The sequence below is a fragment of the Callithrix jacchus genome, chromosome 12 (genome assembly GCF_049354715.1).
Source record: "Callithrix jacchus isolate 240 chromosome 12, calJac240_pri, whole genome shotgun sequence".
NCBI lineage: Eukaryota > Metazoa > Chordata > Mammalia > Primates > Cebidae > Callithrix > Callithrix jacchus.
Window position 1 is genome coordinate 54,741,520 of NC_133513.1, and position 24,725 is coordinate 54,766,244.

At 49.7% G+C, this 24,725-nt stretch overlaps 1 protein-coding gene across 5 annotated transcripts; it reads right to left on the minus strand.

Moving 5' to 3' along the window:
* Nucleotides 1-1,998: 1,998 nt before the first annotated feature.
* LOC144578661 (putative uncharacterized protein encoded by ZNF503-AS2) lies at nt 1,999-24,706 on the minus strand. Of its 5 annotated transcripts, none has more exons than XR_013524883.1 (4): nt 22,523-22,809; nt 15,541-19,305; nt 3,688-3,802; nt 1,999-3,450 (listed from the first exon to the last, which is right to left on the minus strand). XR_013524883.1 is itself a non-coding variant. In XM_078345524.1 (4 exons), the coding sequence occupies exons 1-2, from the start codon at nt 22,988-22,990 to the stop codon at nt 18,977-18,979; spliced, it is 345 nt and encodes a 114-aa protein (XP_078201650.1). In that variant the 5' UTR covers nt 22,991-24,706; the 3' UTR covers nt 1,999-3,450; nt 3,688-3,798; nt 17,139-18,976. The 5 variants fall into 5 exon arrangements, 4 of the variants coding, with proteins under 4 accessions (XP_078201650.1, XP_078201649.1, XP_078201648.1 ...); XM_078345524.1 differs by lacking the exon at nt 22,523-22,809 and adding an exon at nt 22,975-24,706 and having other exon boundaries at nt 3,688-3,798; nt 17,139-19,305; XM_078345523.1 differs by having other exon boundaries at nt 1,999-2,706; nt 3,688-3,798; nt 17,139-19,305; nt 22,523-23,023.
* Nucleotides 24,707-24,725: the final 19 nt, after the last annotated feature.

Here is a 24,725-nt window from a genome sequence, read left to right on the forward strand (position 1 = left end):
GGGCAAAGATAGTAAGACTCTCTTGCTACAAAAATTAAAATAAAATGCAAACATTAGCTGGGCTTGGAGAATGGAGTGGGTTTGAGGAAGGTAGGGGTGGGAAAGGAGCTTTTGCTTTTCACTCCATTTCTTCTATGATTTTGGTAACATGCATAAACTACTTTTATAATTAAAAATAAAAAAGGAGGAGATTGGCACAGGATAGAGAGAATTTACCATGAAAACTACTGTCTGCTAATCTCTTAGTACTTTTTAAAGAAATCCTGAAATATTTCCCAATTTACCTGGAACTCGCCGCGATTCCAAGTCCTTGGCTGGGCTCGGGAGGCTGGTCATCTCTAACTTAGAGGTGGGGGGGCTCACACTGGACTTTCAGGAGGGAAAGAGAACCCACCGACTGTCTATTTCCAGTGGGAGCACCTTTCCAGAATCCCAACTTGACTTGAAGAGGTTCTGCCACTTGGAAGTTGGGGAAGGGCTCCTCCCACCCTCATTAAAATACATAGAACTTGGCAGTCAGTTCAGTAAGGTGGTCCTCTGGCATCTATATTTTCTTAAGTACTCCCAAAGTAATTTGGATTTATGATCATCCAAAACTCACTGCTGTAGAAATCATCTACCCCAATTACTGATGAGGGAAACTGAGGCTTAAAGGGCAGAAGGGACTTGATCAAGGTCACCCAGCAAATGAGCAGGTGACCCTAGGCCAGAAAAGAAAACAGGACTCCTCCTATGTCCCACTAAAAACAGGATAAGGAGGCTGGGAGGAGCACCTGAAAGATGCCATTTCACATCTAATCACTTCTTGTCACGTTGCAACCATTTTCCTCACATGGAGCCTCACGCTGATGGATCAGAAATAACATTTTGAAAGTTATGTCTGCAAGGAAATGGCTATTAATGTTCTTCCTCTCCTTTTAGAGTGCCGAGGAATACATATTAATTTTCTCTCTACTTATATTGCCTATTCACAAATTGTATTCACTACCCAGTGCTCCAATTTGTCCTATCCCTGAAGAGATTATGATGAATAAATGTGTTCCTGGAAATAAAGAAAAAAATTTGTCACTGAGATTTATTTTTATAATTATTTACAGGAATTATTTTAGAATATATATGGGGGGCAATAATAATAATGTGCACATGAGGGTTCTGGTGTGATTACCAATATTAAGTCCGTGTCTTTTCCCACTTCTCTGAAAGAAGCCCAGGCTCTCTTCACAGCTGTGAACCTGGGGCAAAGCAAGTGTCAAGTGCACCTGGTACCACCAGTGCCAGAGGCTGAGGGCCAGGTGAAGGTTGATCCTGCTGGAGCCTTGTAGTGGGTGGTGCCCTGGCCTAGGAGAGTGGGGTTCAAGTTTGTGGCTTTGCTACAAATGTGCTGGGTGCTCATGGATGAATCCTTTCATTTCTAAGATGCTCAGTTTCCTTAAATGCAAACTAACTGATCTAAGCAGCTGTTGGTGACTGAGATAACAATGCACATCTCCCTAGATCTAGTGTATATTTCAAAGTACTAGGAGAGAAGAATTTGAACGTTTCTAGCATAAAGAAAGACAAATATTTAGGATAATGAATGGATATCTGAACTACACTGAGGCCAGGCGCAGTGACTCATGCCTATAATCCCAGCACTTTGGGATTCTGAGGTGGGAAAATCAGTTGAACTCAGGAATTTGAGACCAGCCTGGGCAAGATGGTGAGATCACCATCTCTACAAAAATTTTTTTTAAAAAAATTAGCTGGGAACAGTGGCACACACCCATAATCCCAGCTATTTGAGAGGCTAAGGCAGGAGGATCCTTTGACCCCAGGATTTGGAGGCTGCAGTGAGCTGCAGTTGCACCACTGCACTCCAGCATAGGCAACAAAGCAAAACTCCATCTCAAAAAAATGACATTGATCTGATCTTTACAAATCATATGAATGTTATTATATGTACTCCCAAGATAGATACATCTATTATGTATCAATAAAAATAAATTAAAACAAAAAGAATACATTCACCAGTAGATATTTATTGAGCACCTACTATTTGTCCAGCACTGGGAGGACAAACAGTAACAAGACAGATACAGTCCTTACTCCTGTGAGGCTTATATTATGGTGGGAAGAGACAGGTGACAAATAGAAACACAATTTCAAGTTGCCAAAATACCTCATTGCAGATAGCAGTCATGCATACTGTAGACAGAAGTCCCACAATGTGAGGCAGGGCTTGGGAGGTGGGGGTGCTAACCTAGACACAGAGTCCAAGGTCTTTGCTCACCCTCCAAAACCTTTCCCTTATGAAATCCTTGAGGAGCCAATCACAGGATGGATTTGGGCGCCATGCACCCCCTCTGCACAATGCTCTTGTGATGCATAAATGACACAGCCTCAGGCAGCTGCGGAATATTCTGGAAAGGCCTCTCTCAAGGGAGCAACATTTGAGCTGAAGTCAGAATCATGAGATGGAGCCAGCCATGGGAAGGCCTGGGAGAAGGGTTTGCAGAGGGGATAGCAAACACATTCTCTTAAGTCTCACGTAGTCACTGCTTATGCTTGAGTGGTGAACTTGAACTCGAGTGTTTCCAAGGACAAAGTGTCACCCCAGCCAGAAAGAAGAGTCTTCCAGTACAGTTGCACTTGGCTTTGACTTGCTCTTCAGCTCCAAATCACAGGTGGGCTAAGGCTTCGGGATGCAGCAGCTGGAAGCAGTCATTCCTGGACACACAGAGGTTCTACAGCTCTATAAAGCATCTGTGGTTTTCTTGAAGAGGAAAACACAGAAGGTGTGCTGGCCCCTATACATGCCTGCACTGGCACAGAATCTCCCATCCACGCAAAAGCATACAAACAGGCCGGCATGGTAGCTCACCCTGTAATCCCAACACTTTGAGAGGCCAAGGTAGATGGATCACTTAAGATCAGGAGCTTGAGACCAACATGGCCAACACGATGAAACATCATCTCCATTAAAAATACAAAAATTAGGCAGGTGTGGTGGCAGGTGCCTGTAATCTCAGCTACTCGGGAGGCTGAGGCGGGAGAATCATTTGAACCCAGGAGGCGGAGGCTGCAGTGAGCTGAGATCACACCACGGCACTCCAGCCTGAGCAACAGAGCAAGACTTTGCCTCAAAACTAAAAGAAGCCCACAAACATACATGTAAGCACATAGCCAGGTAAGATGCATGCCAACCTAGGATCCATGTGTTCCACTTCACAGCTGTGGTCTGAACCCTGAACCCCATTCCTAGGCACACCCTGGTCTCCCATCTCACTGAAATAGCTGCTAGTGGCCAGTAGAGAATGCAGACGTTACAGACACCAGTACTTACTTAGACCTGAGAGGATTTACAGCTTATGCTGAGGTGCTAGAAATGTATTCATTCAATTCATTCATTCAAAAAATACTAGTTGAGTGCCTACTATTTGCCTAACATGAATCTAAACTCTGGAGACATGCCTGTAAAAAAGAAAAGAAAAAGAAAATTTCTACCCTTGTGCAGCCTACTTCCAACAGGAGAATAGAAAATAAACAAGGAAGCCAGGCATGGTGGCTCACGCCTATAATTCCAGCACTTTGGGAGGCAGAGGTGGGTGGGTCACTTGAGCCCAGGAGTTCAAGACCAGCCTGGCCAACATGGCAAGAGCCTGTCTCTACAAAAATATCAAAAAATTAGCTGGGCATGGTGGTGCTCACCTGTAGTTCAAGCTACTTGGGAGGCTGAGGTGGGAGGATCGCTCGAGCCCAGGAGGATGAGGCTGCAGTGAGCTGTGATCCCAGCACTCAAGTCTGCATAACAGCAACACCCTGTCTCAAAATAAAAAAGAAAGAAAGAAAAGAAACAAGTAAATACAGAGTGTAATGAGTGCTGTGGCGAACATACAGCAGGGAAGGGGGACAAGAGTGCCGGGTACACATCGTGATCAGGGAAGGCCCCACTGAGAAAGTGAGATGAAGTTGAGATCTCCAAGAAGTGGGGGAGAGCCAAGGGAACTTCTAGGGGGGAAATGTGCCTAGCAATGGGAACAGCAAGTGCAAAGGCCCTGAGGCAGGAGGATGCCTGGCACATTTGGGCTGGAGTTAGTGATGATGGAGGAGAGTGATGGTCAGTGACATCACAGGGCAGGTGTGAAGTGGACAGATCATGTAGGGCCAAATAGGCGAGGTTAGGACTTGTGTTTGTACTCCACCTGAGATGGAGAGGGTTTTTTGCTTTGTTTTTGTTTTTGTTTTTGAGACAGGGTCTTTCTCTGGCACCCAGGCTGGAGTGCAGTGGAATGATCCTGGCTCACTGCAGCCTCAACCACCCAAGCTCAAGCAATTCTCCCCTCTCAGCCACCAGAGGACCTGGGACTACAGGCGTCTGGGACTACAGTGCATCACTACACCTGGCTAATTTCTTTTTTAATTTTTTGTGGAGATGAGGTTTTGCCATGTTGCCCAGGCTGGTCTCAAACTCCTGAGCTCAAGGGATCCACCCACCTTGGCCTCCCAAAGTGCTGGGATTATAGGTGTGAGCACTCCTGGCTGAGTGGGGGGCCCTGAGCAGAGGATGGGCCTGCTCTGACCCACATTTTATAAACTGCTCTGGCTGCTGTGTTGGGAACAGATCATGGAAAAGGGAAGACAGAGGCTGGGAAGGCCAGACAGCAGGTAGTAACAGGAATCTTGCGGACTATGAGCAGTGCCTGGATATATTTTGAAGATGTCATCAACAGAATTTTCTGATGGATTGGATGACATGGAAAGTGTAAAGAACCAATAGTCAAGGGTAGCTCCAAAGTGTTTGCCTGAGCAGCCAGACTCACTCTGTCACCAGGCTGGAGTGCAGTGGCGCGATCTCGGCTCACTGCAACCTCCACCTCCCAGGTTCCAGTGATTTTTCTGCCTCAGCCTCCCGAGTAGCTGGGATTAAAGGTGTGTGAGACCTTCTTGCAGATCTCATCTTCATCTCACTTTCTCAGTGGGGCCTTCCCTGATCACCCTGTGTACCCGGCACTCCTGTCCCTTTCCCTGCTGTATTGTTCTCCACAGCACATGCCCAGCTAACTTTTCTATTTTTAGTACAGACGGGGTTTCACCATGTTGGCCAGGATGGTCTCAATCTCCTGCCTCATGATCTGCCCACCTCGGCCTCCCAAAGTACCAGGATTACAGGTGTCAGCCACCGCTCCCAGCCTCTCCATCCCTCGCTTCTTGCTGTCTTAGCTTCATCTTACTTCCTCAGTGGCCTCCTCCCTAAGCACCCTGTCCACTGTGGCACTCCCGTCCCCCTTCCCTGATGTATTGTTCTCCACAGCACTCATCACTCTCTATTTACTTATTTATTTTCTATTCCCCTACTGAAAGTAAGCTCCACAGGGTGGAATTTCTGTTTTCTTCTTTTTTTTTTTTCACCTCTCTGTTCCCAAAGTGTAGATTGATGTCAGGCAGATTGTAGGCATTTAACAAATAGTTTGTTCTTATTTTTTGTAGTGTTTTGTTTTGTTTTACAGAGACAGGGTCTGGCTCTGTCCCCCAGCCCGGAGTACAGTGGTGAGATCTTGGCTCACTGCAACCTCTGGCCCCCAGGCTCAAGTGATCCTCTAACTTCAGCCTCCCAAGTAGCTAAGATCACAGGTACACACCACCATGCCCAGCTAAGTTTTCTATTTTTTGTAGAGACAGGGTTTCACCATGTTGCCCAGGCCAGTCTGGAACTCCTGAGCTCAAGCAATCCGCTCACCTTGGCCTCCCGAAGTGTTGGGATTACAGGCTGAGCAGCTGTACCCAGCCCAACAAATATTTTTTAAATAAATAGATTGAAATGGGTGAGAATATTGGAGGGTGAAGAACATCAGGGGTCATTTTTAGTCCTGATAAGTTTGAGATTTTTTTTTTCTTTTTGAGACAGAGTCTTATTCTCTCACCCAGGCTGGAGTGCAGTGGTGAGATCTTGGCTCACTACAACCTCTGCCTCCCAGGTTCAAGCAATTCTCCTGCCTCAGCTTCCCAAGTAGCTGGGATTACAGGCACCTGCCACCACACCTGGCTAATTTTTTGTATTTTTTAGTAGAAATGGGGTTTCTCCATGTTGCCTAAGCTGGTTTCGAACTCCCAAGTTCAGACAATCTGCCCGTGTCGGCCTCCCAAAATGCTGGGATTACAATTGTGAGCCACCGTACCCAGCCTGAGATGATTTTGACATTTATTTTCAGTTGGCTGGGTTTTAGAGACAGGGTTTTGCTGTCACCCAGGCTGGAATGCAGTGGCGCAATCAGAGCTCACTGTCACATCAAAATCCTGAGCTCAAGTGATCCTCCAGCCTCAGCCTCCCAAAGTACTGGGATTACAGGCATAAGCCACTGCACCTCCCTTGATTTTGAAGCTTATAAGTGGAGCTGACAAGAAGGAAATTGGATACATGAGTGTGGAGTTCAAGAGACAGATCTGGAGTAGAGTTAGAAATTTGGGAGTCTTCAGCTTTCAGGTGTCATGTAAAGCCACACAACAGGATGAAAAAGATCTGAAGATTGAGTTCCAGAACCCTCCAACAGTTAGAGTCAGAGAAAATGGAAGAATAACAAAGAGATTGAGAAGGAGCAACTGGAGAGGAAAGGAAGAACCAAAAGCAAGTTAGGGCCTAGGAGCCAAGAAACAAAAGTGATCAGAAAAGACAGGGTTCCCAAGGTGACAACCTATGTTGCCAAGGATCACCAGGGGATGTTGAAAGCATGGAGTGAATAGGATATTTGAATGGTTTCTAAAGTATCACCTCACAGGCCAGGTAATCCCAGCACTTTGGGAGGCCGAAGCGGGTGGATCACTTGAGGTCAGGAGTTTGACACCAGCCTGGCCGACATGATGAAACCCTGTCTCTACTAAAAATACAAAAATTAGCCAGGCATGGTGGCACCCACCTGTAATCCCAGCTACTCAGGAGGCTGAGGCAGGAAAATCACTTGAACCTGGGAGGTGAAGGTTGCAGTGAGCCGAGATCATGCCTCTGCACTCCAGCCTGGATGACAGAGTGAGACTCCATCTCAAAATAAATAAATAAATAAAAATAAACACAAAGCGTCACCCCACAGGACACAAATGGGAATTTACAAAGGGGAAAATACACCTCTACAGTGGAGAGATCTAGGGTCACAACCCTAACCAAAAGCTCAGACAGCATCTCCAAAGGCGATACAATCTCACATCATGAGCCTCTGATGTGATTTTGGTGGGAAGTACACACCACCTGCATGCTGTTCTTGCCATAAAACGTTTAAACAGAATCCACTGGTGAAGAAACAGACAAATCTAGAAAGTGGAATATTTTATGAAACAATGGTTTTAGACTATCCAAAATCATATAATGAAAGAAAAAAAAAAGGCTGGGAGAACAGTTGTAGATAAAATGGACCAAGGAGACATGACAACTAAGTAAAATGCCTGCTCCTTTATTGAACACTGGAACTGGGGGAGGGACAGTGAAAAAGACATGTTAGGGACAACTGGGAACATTTACATGTGACCTGTTTGATGATATTACTGATATTGAATTAACATTGCTTTTCTTCGTTGTGCTAATTGTCTTGTGGTTTCATAAGAGAATATCCTTTTCCCTAGGACATGAAAAAATCAGGAGTAGACATCAAGAAGCCCACAGCTTTCAAATGGTTCTTAAAAGTTGTGTGTGGGAGGCTGGGGAGGAGAGGGAGAAGCAATGTGGCAAAGCGTTGCCCGCTGCTTAGTTGAGGTGAAGGGTATTGGGCATTTGTTGTCCTATTCTTCACGTCTTTTCCTATGTTTGAGAATGTTATAAACACCGTTTGAAGGACTGACTAAAAGGAAGATGGCGTGATCAACTGTGTCCAGTGCTGGTTTAGGCCAAGTAAATGGAGGACTGAGAATTAACTTTGGATTTAACAACATGTGGGTCACTGGTCACCTTGACGATGTGGACAGCAAAAGAGTCAGGAAGGGGCCAAAAAGGAAAGAGCTGAGCAGGCCTCACTTTGAGGACAATAGGAGTAAAATTAATCACATCGGCATTTTAGAGCAATCAGTCTGACAGTTTGGGAGAGGATGGCTGAGAAGGGGGAGAGTAGGAAAATGTCCTCACCGGCTCTAAAAGTGTCTCCTACCCCTGGAAAGGGTGGCGAGGGCCTGAAGAAAGAGCATAGCAATAGGGATGCAAGGGGACAGGAGCAGATGATTGCAAAGAGATTGCTGCCCAGCTGCCTTGACTTAATAATGCCTGTTTGGGAGCAAAGGATGAAGGAGCTTAGATGCTGTCATTTACCAAAATACCACATGATAAGTTCCATTTGGGACATGATGCATTTTAAAGTCTTCATGCATTGTGTCCTCCTCTGGGGAAAGCAGCAGATGGGACTCTAGGACCAACAGCTTGCCTAAGCACCGGTGAGGCAGTCACACACTGCACTCTGTGCCTTGGACGTCTGCACCATGCTTAGGGTGCTGGGGGCCACAACTTTGGGTGTAACAGTGACCTGAAGAAGTTTATATAAACTAGTTTATATCTCAAAATATTCCCAGCCTTGCCCAGAATCACTAATCAATATTATCAAAAGGAAGAAAAGGGTGATAGAGAAAGGGAGGAGGAGGATGAAGGCCATCGGTTAACACTCTTCATACTAAAGATGCCCTAAAAGCTTACTGTGCTGACTCCAATCATGGGGACCATTTCTCACTTCTACGGGGGTGGGAGTGGAGTTACCTGGAGGCCATTGCTGTCAGCCCCCCCAGTTCCTGAGTTAGAAGCCCTGGTAGGAAGCCTCCCTGAAACAGCCCACAGTGCTCTCTCCTGAAGCTGTTTGCAGTAAGTGACTCACCCAATTAAGAGCATCTACATAACAAAGCTTCACCGGGCTGCAGAGGTCGTGGAGACTGTGAAGTGTGTCTTCCGTGTATACTCCGAAGAAGGTTCACTAATTACCAGTCATTTCCACCCCTCAAGAGCCTGTCAGCCTTTGAGATGCAAGGGATAAAAGAATCCCCAAATTCCCACCCCACACCAATCACTTTTACCTCCCCAACCCACCCCTGCATTTCAAACCTGTGACTAATAAGTGCCAGTGATGGGTCTCTGCCCACCTTGCTTAGAGTGAGGAGGGAGGAAGGGAGAGGAAAGATGTTGCCTCCACTAGGAGCATTTGTTAGTAAAAGGCAACTAGGAGGCTTACGTCATTGTCTCTGTTAAACAACTAAGCAAACAAACTTGTATTTTTCCCTCAATTTATAAATATATGAATTTTGTAGCAGAAACTACAGGTGAGCAAGAAAAGTTAAAATCACCCACGACTCCACCCCCTAAGACAACCAGCAGTCCCACAGACACGCTTGTGGCCAGCTTTCTAGGTGATATGTATTTACTGTGGGTGGGTGTGCACCCCTGCTCTTTCATAACCAGCTTTTTCCATCTAATGATATATCTTCAACATCTCTTCCCATGAGCACATGGAAAGAATGTCAGAGGTGTCAGGGATGCTTAACCGGGTTAGCAGAGAAGGTGTGTTTTGGTCATTAGTGCCTGATAGGGAGGCATTGCCAGGATTCCTGAAAGCCAAAGGAAGCTGTTGTGAGGCCACAAACAGCCCTTACTTTTGGTTGAGTAAATGACTCTCTGTGAACCTCACTTTCCTAATCTGTAAAATGGGGATAACAATATACACCTTATAGGATTGTTGTGAGGATTAAGGGAGATACTTGTTGTGAAAAAACTATACAGGGATTGAACGTTTTATTGCCCATTTTAATAAGGGTTCATTAATTAGTGCCTGCATTTTACTTAGCTCTCTGCTAGTCAGTGTTGAGAGTATAAAGAAGGCATCTGGTTCAGCCCTGGAGGAGCTTAAGATCTAATTGGAAAGTTAAACACACACATATACACAAAAAGCTAAACAATAAGAATTTAAATAGCTAATAAAAGATTTCATCAATTAGTAGATAATTAAGTGCCACATGAGTGGCACAGACAGCAAGCACTCTAAGGATTCAGAGGTAAGAGAGAATACAGGGGTTAATAATAATAATGACCGCCTTAGGACTCTCTCTGAGCACCCTCTCTGTACCAGGCACACGCATTGTCTCATTTAACTTACCCATCGACCACATGAAGAAGAGACCATTATTACTTTCTTTCTTTTATTTATTTATTTATTTATTTTTGAGACGGAGTTTCGTTCTTGTTACCCAGTCTGGAGTGCAATGGCACAATCTCGGCTCACCGCAACCTCTGCCTCCTGGGTTCAGGCAATTCTCCTGCCTCAGCCTCCTGAGTAGCTGGGATTACAGGCACGCACCACCATTCCCAGCTAATTTTTTGTATTTTTAGTAGAGATGGGGTTTCACCATGTTGACCAGGATAGTCTCGATCTCTTGACCTCGTGATCTACCCGCCTCGGCCTCCCAAAGTGCTGGGATTACAGGCTTGAGCCACCGCGCCCGGCGGTTCAAGACCATTGAAATGAAAGACAATTGTTACTTTCATTTAGCAGAAGAGGAAACTGACACTTCAGAGAGGTGAAGAAGCTTGCCCCGGGTCACACATCTAGTGAGTGTGGTAGTGCTGTTCCTTGGACTCAAGCAGTCGGCCCCCAAAGCCCACCACACGCTGAAGCAACATGCTCTCTACTCAGATGGAGGGAGGGGCAGGGTGGTGCTGCGTACTGAGTTGGATGGTACAGGAGGGAGCCTCATGAGTACAGACGGGACAGAGAAGGGTGTGTTGGTGCAGGGGGAAGATTCCAGGCTGGCTGGATGGCTGGTCCTCAGTGACAGTGGAAAGCAAGCTTTGACAGTAAGATTGAAGGAGAGGGGCTGGGTGAGATGGTTCATGCCTGTAATCCCAGCACTTTGGGAGGCTGAGGTGGGTGGATCACTTGAGGCCAGGAGTTCAAGACCAGCCATGGCAACATGGGAAACCCTGTCTCTACTAAAAATACAAAAATTAGCCATGCGTGGTGGCAGGTGCCTGTAATCCCAGCTACTTGGAAGTCTGAGGAACAAGAATCACTTAAACCTGGGAGCTAAGGCACGTGCAATGCTTTTTTGTAGAAAATGAGTTGTCCATGAGGGTTTGGAGCAATGTGGGATCCAATCAAAGCAGTGTTTGGGAAGGTAGGACTGGTGGGGGAATACGGTAGGAGGATTTCAGATGGGTGCTGAGGAGAACTGAGGTTGAGGCAGAAGCATTTCAGGGAAGATGGAATGCCATCCTTCCTAAAAAGTCCTTCTGCCCCAACTTTTTATCTTTCTGACATTTTGGGCTAATCTACATTTGGTTTCCACGATTGCTGGCCTCATTCTGGCATGTTTACTAACTCCTTTCACACTTGGGCTCTGCAGGAAGTAACTCATTTGTTCATTCCATAAATGCTTGTGGAGCTCCCATTTCAAAGGGAGAATCAGTTAACACTAACTGAGTGCCCTGACAAGGGCTTTGGCTCTTCAAGTAAAACGTGGTGACTATGAGAATACGGCCAAGGAGCCAGCAGGAGTAACTGCAGGGCAGCATGCTCAGTCACAAAGGTGGGGACTAAGAAAGTAAAATCTTTAAAAATGTATTTATTAACCTATATATTAATTTTTTTTTGAAATGGGGTCTTGCTCTGTCTCCCCAGCTGGAGTGCAGTGGCACTGTCACAGGTCCCTGTAGCCTCCATCTCCTGGGCTCAAGGTGTCTTCCCACCTAGCCTCCTGAGAAGCTGGAACTAAAGGCATGCATCACCACTCCCGGCTAATTTTTTCATTTTTTTTTGTAGAGATAGGGTCTCACTATGGCACTCAAGCTGGTCACAAACTCCTGAATTCAAGCCATCTTCCCACCTCAGCCCCCCAAAGTGCTGGGATACCAGCTGTGAGCCACCACACCTGGCCTAACCTATATTTATTAAATGCAGTTGATGTATATGGTAGACTATGTAGGAAATAAATGTAAGATGTTACCATTTGTGTCCTTGCTAATGCCTTGATTAATGGAAAAGGTGAGAGGAAACAAAGGGAAGAAGTAGGGATAGAGACAGAAAAAGAAGAGAAAAGAAGAAAAAACACTAAGCCCAGAGACATGAATCATATTGGCCAAGGTCAAAGTTTGGGAAAGTGCAGTGCAGTGAATACGGAAAACCTACCTCTTCCCTGGTGCTCCCCCCATACTCACATAAGACCCCAAATGCTTCAGGCTACCACTTTCCCAAGGAAATGCCCCCTGGAAATGTTTCTGTGCCGTTGATTGCATTCCACAAACATTTTTGAGCACCCCAAGGTACCAGTTTCTTAAGCTCTTAAGTTCTGCTAAGAAGCAGCAGAGTTGATTTTTAGCTACAGTGGTCAATCTTGACAGTCCTTTAATGCCTTAGAAGCCTCAATCAGACATATTGGGTGTCATTCAGGCTTGTGGGGGGAAGGGCTAGAAGGGAAAAAGAATCTGAACATTCTCAAACCAGATGGAGATAAAAATTGTTTTCTCACCAGGCTTTGGTAAGAGGTAAGGTAATATTGTAAGCTACCTAGAACTGTGTCCAGGACACAGTAGGCACTCAATAAAACCAAGTGTGATTCTCTCACTCAATGCTGACACGATTGCTTCTCTTTACTGCATTGGTCAGTTTTTCAGCTGAAGTCGTTACCTGGCAGGGTTGATATTCAGCCAGGCTGTGTGGTGCTGGGGTCTCACGCAAGTACCCATCACAGGAACCCACAGACACAACTAAGAAGTAATCACCATTGGGCCTGTTTAGAAGTCACCTGAAGAGCCAGGCTACGGCAAATCAATTGACATTGTTGGTTGTGAGTGACCAGAACTAGCTCTGATTTACTTAAGTAGAAAAGGAATGGATCAGAAGGATATCAGGAAGTTCACAGAATCAGTGGGAAGACTGGAGACCTAGACTTGGGAAGTGAACAGTCAGTGGCCGGGAAATGAAAATGCCGTTGGCCGTGCTACCATATCAGCCTAGTTAGGTCATTGCCTGAGTGGCTGCCATTATCATGGCGCATATGGCAGTGACTTCCCTCTCTGCCCCTCCTAGTTAATGCCATTACGCTGGGCTCACGGCTGCTGCGGCAAAGTCTCCAAACTACCCGATCCTCTGCTCATCCCTTGAGTCTGAGACCCAGGTAAGGGGCATCCATTGGTGGGGGGGGCAGTGAGAAGGAGGATGTGGCCTCTTTCCACTTCAGTAATTGGAAGCAGGCCCTGCTTTCCAACAAGGAAGGAGATTCAGCTGTTAGGCAACCAAATAAGTAGGAAAAAGTTAAATGTCCCCCATGCAACAGTGTACTGTAGCACTGAAGGTTAAGGGTATTACTACACTTGCCTCCAAGTATCTTTGGGTCACTGTAAAATACCAAAGGCATCCCATAAGAATGTTTGCCTGCTTTTGAGACTATTTCAAAAACTACTCTTGAAAGCAAGATTCCAATATAAGTTTCTAAAACTGTTTTGGACCATTGTAGTGGTATTTCAATGGAAGTACACCATTGGCAATAATACTTGCTAAAGAAGGTGAAGAATATGTCTGGCTACACTTATAAAAATCCCCAATATCACTGGCTTAAACGAATAGGGATTTTATTTTTCTAACAAAATAAAAGTTTTGGAGAAGGAGGATTATGGTGATGGCTCAGTGTCCCAGAGTTAATCAGGATTAAGTCTCTTCTGTTTTCTAGGATTTTCCCTCATGGTCACAAGATGGCTACAACTCTAGATATTACGTCCAAGCTCACACAAGGAAGGAGGGGAAAGGGAAGGGCCCAACCATCAGCCTCATCCCCTTTGATCATGAAAATAGAGTGTTTCTCAACACTGAATTCCTGCTTTGCCACCCCTGTTCTTCTACTTGTTCCTCATTTGCCAAAACAGTTTGCATGGCCACCTAGATACAGGATGCAAGGGTGGTTGGGAAAGATGAAAACAGGATTGTCATGATTGGCCTATGCCAACTGCAAACCACTGCCTGGGCCTGGCACATTACTACAGAGTTCAAATGACAAAGGTGGAGGAAGGTGGATATCAGATAATATATCTAAATTCTGGTATCAGATTTGGCAGTTGCAGGATTGGAAGTTAGACACACAAGCATGGAGGACAAGGGCTTTCCAGAGAGAGGAGACAGAAGAAAAACATAGGGTATGTGGGGAGAACAAAGACATTCAATTTGGCTGATGTGTAAGTAGCTGCACTTTTGGTAAATTATCCTAGAGAAGTAAAATCACTGATTGCAAGGATACAGACATAAGAAATTTTATTAGCAGAAAAACACCTGGTAACAACCTATGTGCCCATCAAAGGGGAATGGTTGAATAAGTGTAGTATATACATCACATGAACCACTATGTAGCTTGCTGGCACGGTGGCTCACACCTATAATCCCAACACTTTGGGAGGCTAAGGCAGGTGGATCCCTTGAACTCAAGAGTTCAAGACCAGCTAGGGCAACAGGGAAAAGCCCTGTCTCTACAAAAAACAGAAAAATTAGCCAAGTGTGATGGTGTGTGCCTATAGTCCCATCTATTTGAGGCGGGAGGGTTGCTTGAGTCTGGAAGGTCAAGGCTGCAGTGAGCCATGTATGTGTCACTGCGCTCCACTCCACTCCTGGGCAACAAAGTGAGACCCTGTCTAAAATACATACATACATATATACATACATACATACATACATTTTTCAAAAAATAAAAATAAAATTGAAATACTATGTAGCTATAAAATGAATACATTCATTCCATATCTATAGACCCATTTATCATTAAGAAAGAACAAGTTGCTGAGACTCCTCATATAATCCTTTTTGTATAAATAAGCAATAACACAATATCTCCACACATATGAATATAGTTTATTACAAGCATGGAGCATGGTGAAAGGGGTAGAACTTATACCCCAGGTCGTTAACAATGGATGTCTTGGGAGACTGGGTGGGAAATGGAGAGGAGATGTGAAAGATCACTAATGTTTATGAGTGTTTTGCTGCTTGAGGTGAACATGTGTTTCTTTCCTAATTTTGGAATGCATCTTAAAGCTTTACAAAAGTAGTTTGGAAGTGGGTTATGAAGAGTGGAGTGTTACGTTGTGTGATAGGGAGCCACTGCAGATTTTTGAGTAAGGAAATGATGTGGTCAGGAAAATGAACCCAGCAGGAGTATATATAACGGATGAGAGACAGGAGAGGTAGAGGATGGGCAGAACAATTTGAAGGTTCTTGTAGCAGCAGTTCAGTCAGAAACATAAGAACTGAACTGTGATGGCAATAATATATGAAAAAAGGAAGAGAACAGGGGGTGGAGGCTAGAGCCTTGAGACATATATGCTCGATACTGGGAGATGGTTGCAGGGGGGCATATTTTTCCATTAAATAATGTCAACCAACACATCTTGCATCTTGAAACCCTGAATAAACGGCTGTAATCCATACATATTTCTCTTCTCCAACCTCCTCCAGCATCCACTTACTTGACATTTACAATTAGGACATTCAAAATAATCTATGTTTTCATGAGATTTGTGTTATCTCCCTCATTGACAACATCTTGGAATGTGAGACCATACAGAATACTTACTGGTGGCCCCCAAAAATGCAGTTTCATTCATTCATCATAGTTGGTGGTTTATATAAACACTCTTTCTTCATTCATTTCTTGAAGGAACAGCCCTAGTTTCTGCCCCCTGGGAGTTTACCATCCAGTGAAGGGGACAGACTCACAACAGGAAATTCTGTTATAAGTGAGGGTAACGCAGGTGGGAGGGTGCAGGAAACATATGCGAGCTGAGACCTGAAGGAAAGGGAGGAGCAAACCAGATAAAGAGAAGGACAGGTCATTCCAGAGAGAAAGAGGAAAGCATAAGCAAAGCCCTTGAAGTGGGGAGTAGCGTTGCATATTTGAGGAATTAAAAGGAAGCCATAGGTAGCAGGAGTTCAGTGTGAGGGAGAGTGGAGGCAGACAAAGGCAGAAAGGCAAGCTGGGGCAGAGCCAGCGTAGACCCGCCAGCCAGGGGAGGCAGGCTCAACTTGTTCTCAAGAACAATGGAAACCCGGATGCTTTTAAGCAAAAGAGAAACATGATTGGATTTGCTTTTTAAAGAAAGAGCACGCTGGCTTGGGCTGAGACTACAGGGAAACAGCAAGGGACGCTCAATGGTCTGGTTTTCCCATTAGGCTGGGAGCTGGCCAGGGGCTGAGGTGACCCCATTCCATTTATATCGTTCTCCTCTGTGCAGAGCCCCCCCTACTCTGCACCGGCCTCAGCTGCAAATGGCTGTGGTTAACAGGTTGGTACTCCCCCATCAGAAAAGTAAAAGTCCCCGTCCCTCCAATATACCCCCAGAATAACGGATTCGGATGCTCCAGATCTGAAGAAAAGAAGGGATAAGGATAAGGATGGGATGTAGGTGAGGCAAGGCCGATTTCTTCTCTCTGTGCCTCAATTTCTTTATCCATGAAATGGGGCATTCATGGTACCTACCTCAGAGAGTCGCTGTGGGTGATGACATAAGTCATACTTCATACAAAGTTTCTAAAGGGCACCTGGCACAAAATGAACTATCAAAAAGGGTCAGTTTCTGTTTTTGGTCTTTCAGAAACAGGTGGGACCTTGTGAGCACAGACTGGATTCCCGACTGTCCGAGAGGACAGCTGGTCACATCCACAGAGAGAGCGTGAGGACCCCTGGGTCAGGCAGGTGTCAGGGCTACCAAATGACCTAAGTTTCAACAAATCTCAAGTGCAAGTTTGGGCCTGGGATCCTAGTCTGTAGATATTCTGTCCCACGACTTAAAAAGAGAATACCCCCAGGTGAGAAAAAGGGAGCTGCCCTCTGCCCTCCCGCGAAAGCCGGTTCTGCGCAAGGTCTCTGGGGGCTGGGGGGTGGCGCCTGGCCTGGAGGGGCGGGCCCGCGCGGCGGAGGGGCGGGACCCGGCGTCAGCCCGCAGCCCCACCCCCAGCGGAAGTGCCGCCGGGCCCGCCCCTCCCTCCCAAGGCCCTTTCCCCTCGCCCCTCCCCCGGCCCGCTCTCCCCGGCGCAGTTTGGCTCCCAGAGCTGGTTCTGCCAGGGCCCCAGCGTCGGTCCAGAGAGGAGGCCCCGGGTCCGCGAGTCTGGCTGTGTCGAGCAGTGCTCTCTGTCCCTCCCACTCCCCAGCCCTCCCTTCCATTTCTCGGTTACCTGCGCGGCTGCCGGCGCCGCGGGGGACTGCACAGGTAAAGTCTCGGCAAGTGAGGGCGCAGGTGTGGGCGCCTCCTGGGCCAGGCGGGCAGGGGAGAGGCCGACGGCACGTGCCTGGCTTTAAGAAGATTTTTGTTTTTTACAGCGATTGTATTGACAGTGGGGGCTTGGGAAGGGCAGACGCGGACCCTGCGAGCGCTGCAGGGCACTGAGGAGAGAGAGGGGCGGGACTGTAGCTCCCGGAGCTTGGGGGCCAGGTCATTTACGGCCCGGCGGCTTGCGCAGGCTCTGTGGTGCCTAGGAGGTGGTGCGCCGGTTGGGTGGGGGCGGATCGGGGCCGCGGCGCCGGAGGATTGTCCCCCACCCACTCCCCGCTGCGACTGGGTTTTGACAGCCTCCCCGACAGGGCGCGCACATTCCCAGGTTTGCAGAATGAAAATCAATAAAATCGATGCAGTGGCAAAGAACACGAAACATGTTGGGTTATTATTATTTATGTTTGTTAAATTCCTTTTTTTAAAAAAAATTTCTTCTTAGAAAAGGTGGTTTCAGCTGGGATAACAGCCTCAGAGAGGGACGAAAAATGCCCCCTGGTCTCCCAGCAGGGGCCGGGGGCCTCTCTTTGGTCCCAAGCTACGGAAAAACATCCCGGGGCAGCCGTGCGGGCTACGGCGGCGGGAGAGAAGCCCCAGCACACGCTCGGTTTCCGGATACGGCTATACCCCGCACCTCACCCTCTGCCCTTTAGGGAGATGGCCCCCCTTCACCGACATTTCCCCGGTTCACCACCCCCACGCCCCGGGAACCGCGCCTCCTCCCCTCCCCCGCGCTCTCCCTGGCGCTTTAAATAATGATATTTGCATGCAGGGAGCGATTCATAAATATGTCAGGGCCGGTGAAATATAGGCAACATTTCAAACTTTCTATTTAAAAAACATGAATTATGGCCGCGGAAAATGTGTTCCCATTTAAAGGCGATACGAAGTATTTGGTGTCTCGTCCCCGGGCCCATCCATCACGCAGACAATAAAGAGAGTTTTTCGCCCTGACACCCGCGATTTATGGGCGCCCTTCTCTGCCCTCATCACTCACCCGCCGCGGCCGGCCCGGCGACAGGCCCCGCGGAGAGACGCGCGGCCGCCCCCGCGCGGGCTAGCGCGCGCACTTTGCGCCCTCGCCAGCCCGCAAGATCGCGGCTACCAGAGGGAAGCACCGGCTCCCAGGGATTGGGGGGATCAGCCTTGAGGGTCTGGGCAGCCGAGTGGGATCGGAAACCACACTGGTCCTCCCACCTCGCGCAGCCTCTCAGGGCCGGGGCCGAGCGAGCAGCGGCGGGGTTTTGCTAGCCCTAGCTGCGTCCTGGCCTTGCCGGCGCTGCGCCGGGAAGTTTGCAGGGCAAGCGGCGGGAAGTTATTTAAGCGCTGGCTATAAGTGAGGACAGAGAACTGGGCAGGGGTTACCCAGGCCAATTCTTGGCCTCCGCTTCAAGGAACGTGGAACTGGCCGCAAGCTTTCTTGAGCCCCGCCGGGCGGACGCTTCTGGGCAAATCTTCCTGCAACTTTTACAAAGCTGCCTCCTCCCCAGTTTGATCTCTGCAAACATATCCTGGGTGTCTGCGGCAGCTTGGAAACTATTTTTACCATCTGGGCAGAGAAATTGCATTGAAATAAGGAAGGTGGCACGTTCTCTTGCGTTTCGCCCAGGGCCAGGCTCAGTCACCCAGTGTCCTCTTTGCCCCCCACCCCACCCTGCGTGTCCCTTCCATAGCCGCCGAAGAATCTCTGTTGCTAACTTGCAGAGCCCGGGGGTTCTCCGAGATACAGGCGCAGGAGAGCCTTCATCGAGGAAAGTTTGGGATACCCCTGAAGGGGAATTTACTTTCAGTTTTCACTGCGGGCGAACCTGGCGGGATGGGTTTCCGAAGTACCAGCAGAGGTGGGGGCTGCCAGGCACTGCCAAGCAGCGAGAGGCCTCTCAACCTGGGGGCGCCGCTTGTCCAGCCTCCCTTGGAGGCCAGACTCGCAGCCGCCCGGGCACTAGGAGTCCCGCGTAGGGCTGTGGTGTCGGCGTACACACCAGCCGGAGCCGTTTCCTGCAGGATGCCTGCGAGCTGGATGTATTCGGATAAATGCAGCGCAAACGACAGCCAGAGAAATCCCGTCGATTCTAAAAATGACAAGGTTGAATTTATTAGATTGAGATTCACGTGTAACTGCAGGGAGATGAAAATTATACAAACAGCTCCACGTCCAGTGTGAACACCACTGATCGCTTCCAGCTTCCGGGGCATATAATTAACACATCTGAATATTTAGATCTAGCGAGGAATATAAAAATACTCTTAAATTCTCCCTGTTTGCACATATATTTCAGAAAAATTCTAGAGCAAGTGTCCTTTTACAGTCCCTGCTTGGGCGTCATCTGGGCTGGAGATAGAACTTATGTCCAAATAACCATCCAGAGAATATTATCTATAAACAGAGTGAGTCCTGCATCGCTGAGGGGTACAGTATCTACAGATCTTTAAGTATCTGCAGCACGGCAGAGGTGAAATAAATATATTAAAGAAAAGCAGGCTCGAAGATAATCGAGCCACTCTGTCCAAACAATATTTCTGGGCATAGAAATAAATTTCCTACAAGGTCGGTGGTGGAGAGTGCTGACAAATGGAGAGGCTTTCGGAAACCCTCTCTGGGGGCCACAGGTCCTGCACCCCAAGTGCCATACAAGTTGAAGTGGGCTCTACTGGATGACCTCAGCGTGACTGCTGCGAGAGGCTCGGCTCAGCCCGACGTCCAGTGCTGCAGCACCCTGGGGATTCTCCTAGTTACAGGCGCGGAGAGCCTTGTCGGGGCAGCGGTGGATCAGGTGGCAGGCCTGGACTCCCGCGGGCAGCCCTTTCCTCTCAGACACTTCAGCCACACCTCAATCCTGGTTCCACCTGGCTCTGGCAGTGGCCCTTTGGATCTACAGATGTGGAGGAAGAGTGCAAAAAAGGGCGGGTCCAGCTCGATTCTCAGGCATCCCAAAGCAGGAAGCTGGAAGCCACCGGGAAGAAGGCACCATTTTTGCGCCTTCTAGAAGCCAGGCCCCACCCGAACTCTTGGGGCACTAACTTGAGGCCACAGAGGCAGTTATCTGGGTGTATTTGCTTATAAAATATCAGGCACCCCCGCCCCGCCCCCTGCATAGTCACTACTGAGGCCCGGATGTCCGGTGAGTCTTCTCTACATATTTGCAAAGCCCAGGCAACGCCAACAGCGAGGTCGGCAACGTTGCAGCTCTGAAACTCCAAGACCAAATACTAATTCCATACTAAGGCAACTAACTGTCTACCAGTCTGTCTCCCTCTTTTTCCTCTTCACCCCTCCAAACCCACCCAACCCTTAAACAGGCGCAGCGCTCCTCAGAGCCCCTGCTCGGAAAGATTAGAGTGGACTTTGCCATGAGTTTCTGGGAACTGCACACTCCTGAGGCAACCCTGTCACGGGAGAAATAACCCGGGCCCTGAGAACGTCCTACTCCAGGCAGTGTGACTGCACACGAATGGTTTATACAGCACACCGAGATGAGGGAGCCAAAATGGTAAATACTCCCTGGCAAATAAGAAAAGGGAAAAGCAAGATGAAATGAAGGAGAGAAATCGGGGAACCCAGAAAGACGCTGGAGAGGAAACAAAAAGGAGAAGGGAGAAAGAAAAAAGAAATGAGAGCCAGGAGAGGCGCACCGAGGAGAGCGCAGCCCAAGGCGAGACTCCAGGACCAGACGGGGCCACGGCTCCTACACTCTAGTCGCCTCCCCAGCCCCGAGCAGTAGCGAGGGCCGTGCGGGACTGTCCCCTACTGGCCCCGGGATTGTAGGCCTTGCTCCCAGTCGGGTGGAGCAGACCTGGGTACAGAGGTCTCTGCGCGCGCTTTCTCTCCCCCACTCCCAGGGACCTCGAGGCAGGGCCGGACCGGGGTAGGAAGGCCCCCGGGGGCGCTCGCCAGTCCTGGACTGTTTGGGCGCTCTGGGCCAGGCTTTCCAGCTCGCCGGGCCTGACCTGTCAGGCGGATTATCTTCGAGGGAGATTAATAGGGGAGGCGGGCCGCAATAATAATCGTTTTGTTTGATGTGACAACTCTGATAGGCGTTGATTTACTTACAAACTGATAGGCTTTTAATTGAGCGCCTCCGCCGAGCCCGAGATGAAAGGGAAGCGGCGGTGAAAGGCGGCCCGCCTGCCCTCCGGCCTCAATACTGATTAGCCATCTCGACAGTGAATAGTTCAAGGCATTTTCGAACTTTTTTCCTCAGCTCTCTCCCTTTCCTTCTCCTCCCACCCCCCTCCTCCAATATCTGCCATGTCCACTTTTTTTTTTAAGAGAAAACAAATCATTTCCATTGTGTGCAAATAAAATCCGCAGGACATCCACGCCAACCGCTGCTGGGGGTTTGAGGCATTAGGCCTGGGACAGAGTAATTAATGGCTCCCCACCCCCGGGCCCGCGCGGCCTTCGGGGGTTTGGCCTCCAGCGCGAGGTGCGCAGGCTCCGACGCTGGCGCCTCCCAAAAGCCCCGGGCGCACAGGCCCCCAGGCGCCCCCATGCGCTCGGACCCTCGGAGTGGAGTTTTGAGAAAAGCGAACGCACGCTGACCACGACCCGCGCCCACGCAGCACAGCACAGCCCCACAAGCGTGTGCGGCCACACCAAGGGACGCAGGAAGGCACTCCACGGCTCCCCTAGGATTCAGGTGCTGGGGCTGCCTTCCCCGAGCCGCCGGCGTAATAAGAAAGCCGCTGGAATTAGAGGAAAGGGGGCAGAGCTGCGTCTCGGGGCTGGGGAGGGACGCCCTTGGCTCTGTCACCCCCAGCCCTGCCGCAGCCCCCAGAATTTCAGTGCCCGGGCCTCGCGGGGAGGTCGCAGTGATAGCGGCCCAAAGCTGGGCTCGCGGCGTTGGGAACACTGCCGTTGGTTGAGTCGACATCTAGAAGGCCGCGCACTCAGTGACCAGGCAGACACTAACACACGCGAAGGATAAGAGCGGCTTCACAGACACGCTGCCCCACAGGGACAGCGTAGGAGTATCCCGCCCTCCGAAATGAACACCTGGGACTCGCTCCCGGGAGACCATTCAGACAACCTGTACAGCGTGGGGCCTCGCCACCCGCTCGCGGACTCACCTTCCTCAGATGTCGCACGGACACTACAAACTCTCTTGAATGCAGGTGTGCTCTTACACTGACAAACACCGGCCCCAAATACAGACCACCTCACTCCCCTCTTCTCTCCAAATGAGCTTCAGTAAAGTTACCATCTTATAAAGTTTACCAGCCTAAAGAGCCAAGGGACAAAATCCAAACGCGGAAAAAGAATGCCTAGGAGGAAATTCTAAAACTCACCCCAGAAAGTTCTTGGTACCCGTGCGGAATGAGACTGAGAAAGAAACGGGGTGGAGGAGTGAGGTGGGGGAGGGGAGTGAGATGGGCCGAGGGGAGAGAGTGAGCACGCCGAGGGCAGGTTCCAGACCTGACCCCCGCGAGTACCCGGCTCAGCCCCGGCTGCGCGCCGGTTGTAACCAGGTTTCCAGGCTCGGCCCCCACCCACCTCGCGGGCACAGACTGGCTCCCGGCTCCCGGCTCCCAGAGCTCCCAGCCCCACCATTTATCAAAAGGACTTGACAACAAAGGAAGAGCCGAGGCGGAAAAGCGGAGGAGGGAGATTCAAAGTCTTCCTAGTGGTTCCGAGGAAGGGGGTGTGTCCTCCTCACCCAACCACCCGCTCTAATTTCTGCGAGTTTCTGGAGGGGACTCTCGAACCCGCTCTGGACACTGTCAAAGCCCCGAGAACTTACGCAGCGCCACAGGCATGCATACACACTGGGCACCCAGGTCCAGGTACGCGGTGGCACGCGCAAGCGCCTCCCCTCTTCTTTCCAAACCCGAGTGACGGTGCAAATCGAGGGGAACGCGGCAGTCCCTCTCTGCTTCCTTGGAAGAACCCGCGTTTCCACAGGCAGCCGCCCCCTCCTTTTTTTGCTCCTTCCCCCGGCTCTCCCCGCGCAGGTCGTTCCGACGCGGCGTTCCGAATAAATTCGAGAGAGCAGCCCCGAGTGACCCTGGCTCCCCAGCCTGCGGGGATAGCGCGGGGCGGGAGGTGAGGGAAGGTCGGAAGGGGGAAAGAGTGAGCCTGAGACGTTTCTCCCCCACACACACCGCCCGGCCTCTTCTCCGCAGCCTCTCAGCCCTGGTTACGACTGAGGATGTCAAAGAATTGAGGCGAGGTTTACCCCACCATTGACCTCCAGGACTCGAGGTTCATTGCTGGTGTGGCTCTTAGAAGTCTCCGAGTTTGGGGTTAGAGAACTACCGAGGGTGGCAGCCTGACCTCCGCACGCTACACGCCCCCCGGGGACTAGTGGCGGCGGGGTGGGGTGGCGGGAAATCTCCCGTGTTAGAGGTTGCAGCCGCTGGTCTCGGGTACCTGGAGCCGCGCCCGAACTCCGCGACCCCAAGAGACCGAAGCCCCCAGAGGTGGGTGTCTCTCCGACACCGAGAAGGCAGGCGCTCAATCCAGGCCTGCGTGCGCCCTGGGCGCACCTGCGCACTTTACTCTCACTATTCATTTTCCTGACACAGACCGCCTCTTTCCCCTCTTTCATTCTTTTTCTTAGAGCCCCCACCCCACTCCTCATCCCAGGAGGCCGCTCCTCTTTTCCCATCCTCCAGTTCCCTCTCGGTCTCTTCCTTCCTCTTCATCTCTCTCTCCCTCTTCTTTTTCCCTTCAAGTCGCACCAGCCTTGTAATCAGCAACAAAAGCTGACATAAATCACGGGCGGATTGACAAGAGCTGACAAATAACTGATTGATTGCGGTCGAGGAACATTGACAATTGATGGAGGGGTGGAGATGCCCAAAGAACGGGGGGAGGGAGGAAAAGAGTATGGAAGGGGAGAGTAAGAATGGGGGGTTGGGGGGGGGAGACTGAGTGTGAAACAGAGGAAACATGTGACCCCCGCTGCTGCCCCAATCTACGCGTCCCCGGGCGTCACGTGGCCGGGAAGGGCGGAGAGCCCGGCGCGCCTCGCGCTGTGGAGCCGCCGCCGCTGCGACTGCCCATCTAGTTTCTGGTTTCTCTGCCGCAGAATCTGAGGAAACAGAGCGGGCGGGCAGGCTTCCTCCAGCTCCGGTTCCCCACCTTGCCTTACCCTGGTGGCCGCGCTGCGCTGCGTCGGGCGGGATCTCGATTACTGCGGAAGAAAAAACACTGGGTGTGTGGATTCCCTGCGTCCCTCGAGTTGACAGTCCGGCTGGTGTCCACACTCTCACCGGTGCTCCTTCTGGACACCCCCGCAGTCTGTTCCTCACGCTCACCCCCCTCCAAAAGAAGGTTTCAGTTTATTTTAGAGGTGGGGAAAGGAAGAACGACGAGGAGAAAAAAAGAGGGAGGCGGCGGATGGCAAACGTAGAATAGATGTCCATCTCGTCCTCGGAGCGAAATCGAGGGAGGGGACACACAGGGGGGCGGCGAGGAGGGAGCTGCCCATTAAAACCAGCTCTGAGAGTCCTGGCGGCGGCGGCAGAGGCAGCGCGGGACGCGTCACAT

Coding starts and splice junctions, on each gene's coding strand:
- LOC144578661 (XM_078345523.1), bottom strand. CDS start 22,784: ATGGTGGGGCTGGGAGCTCTGGGAGCCGGGAGCCGGGAGCCAGTCTGT. Junction 19,306..22,522: donor GGTACCAAGAACTTTCTGGG/GTGAGTTTTAGA, acceptor TGTCATTTTTAG/AATCGACGGGATTTCTCTGG.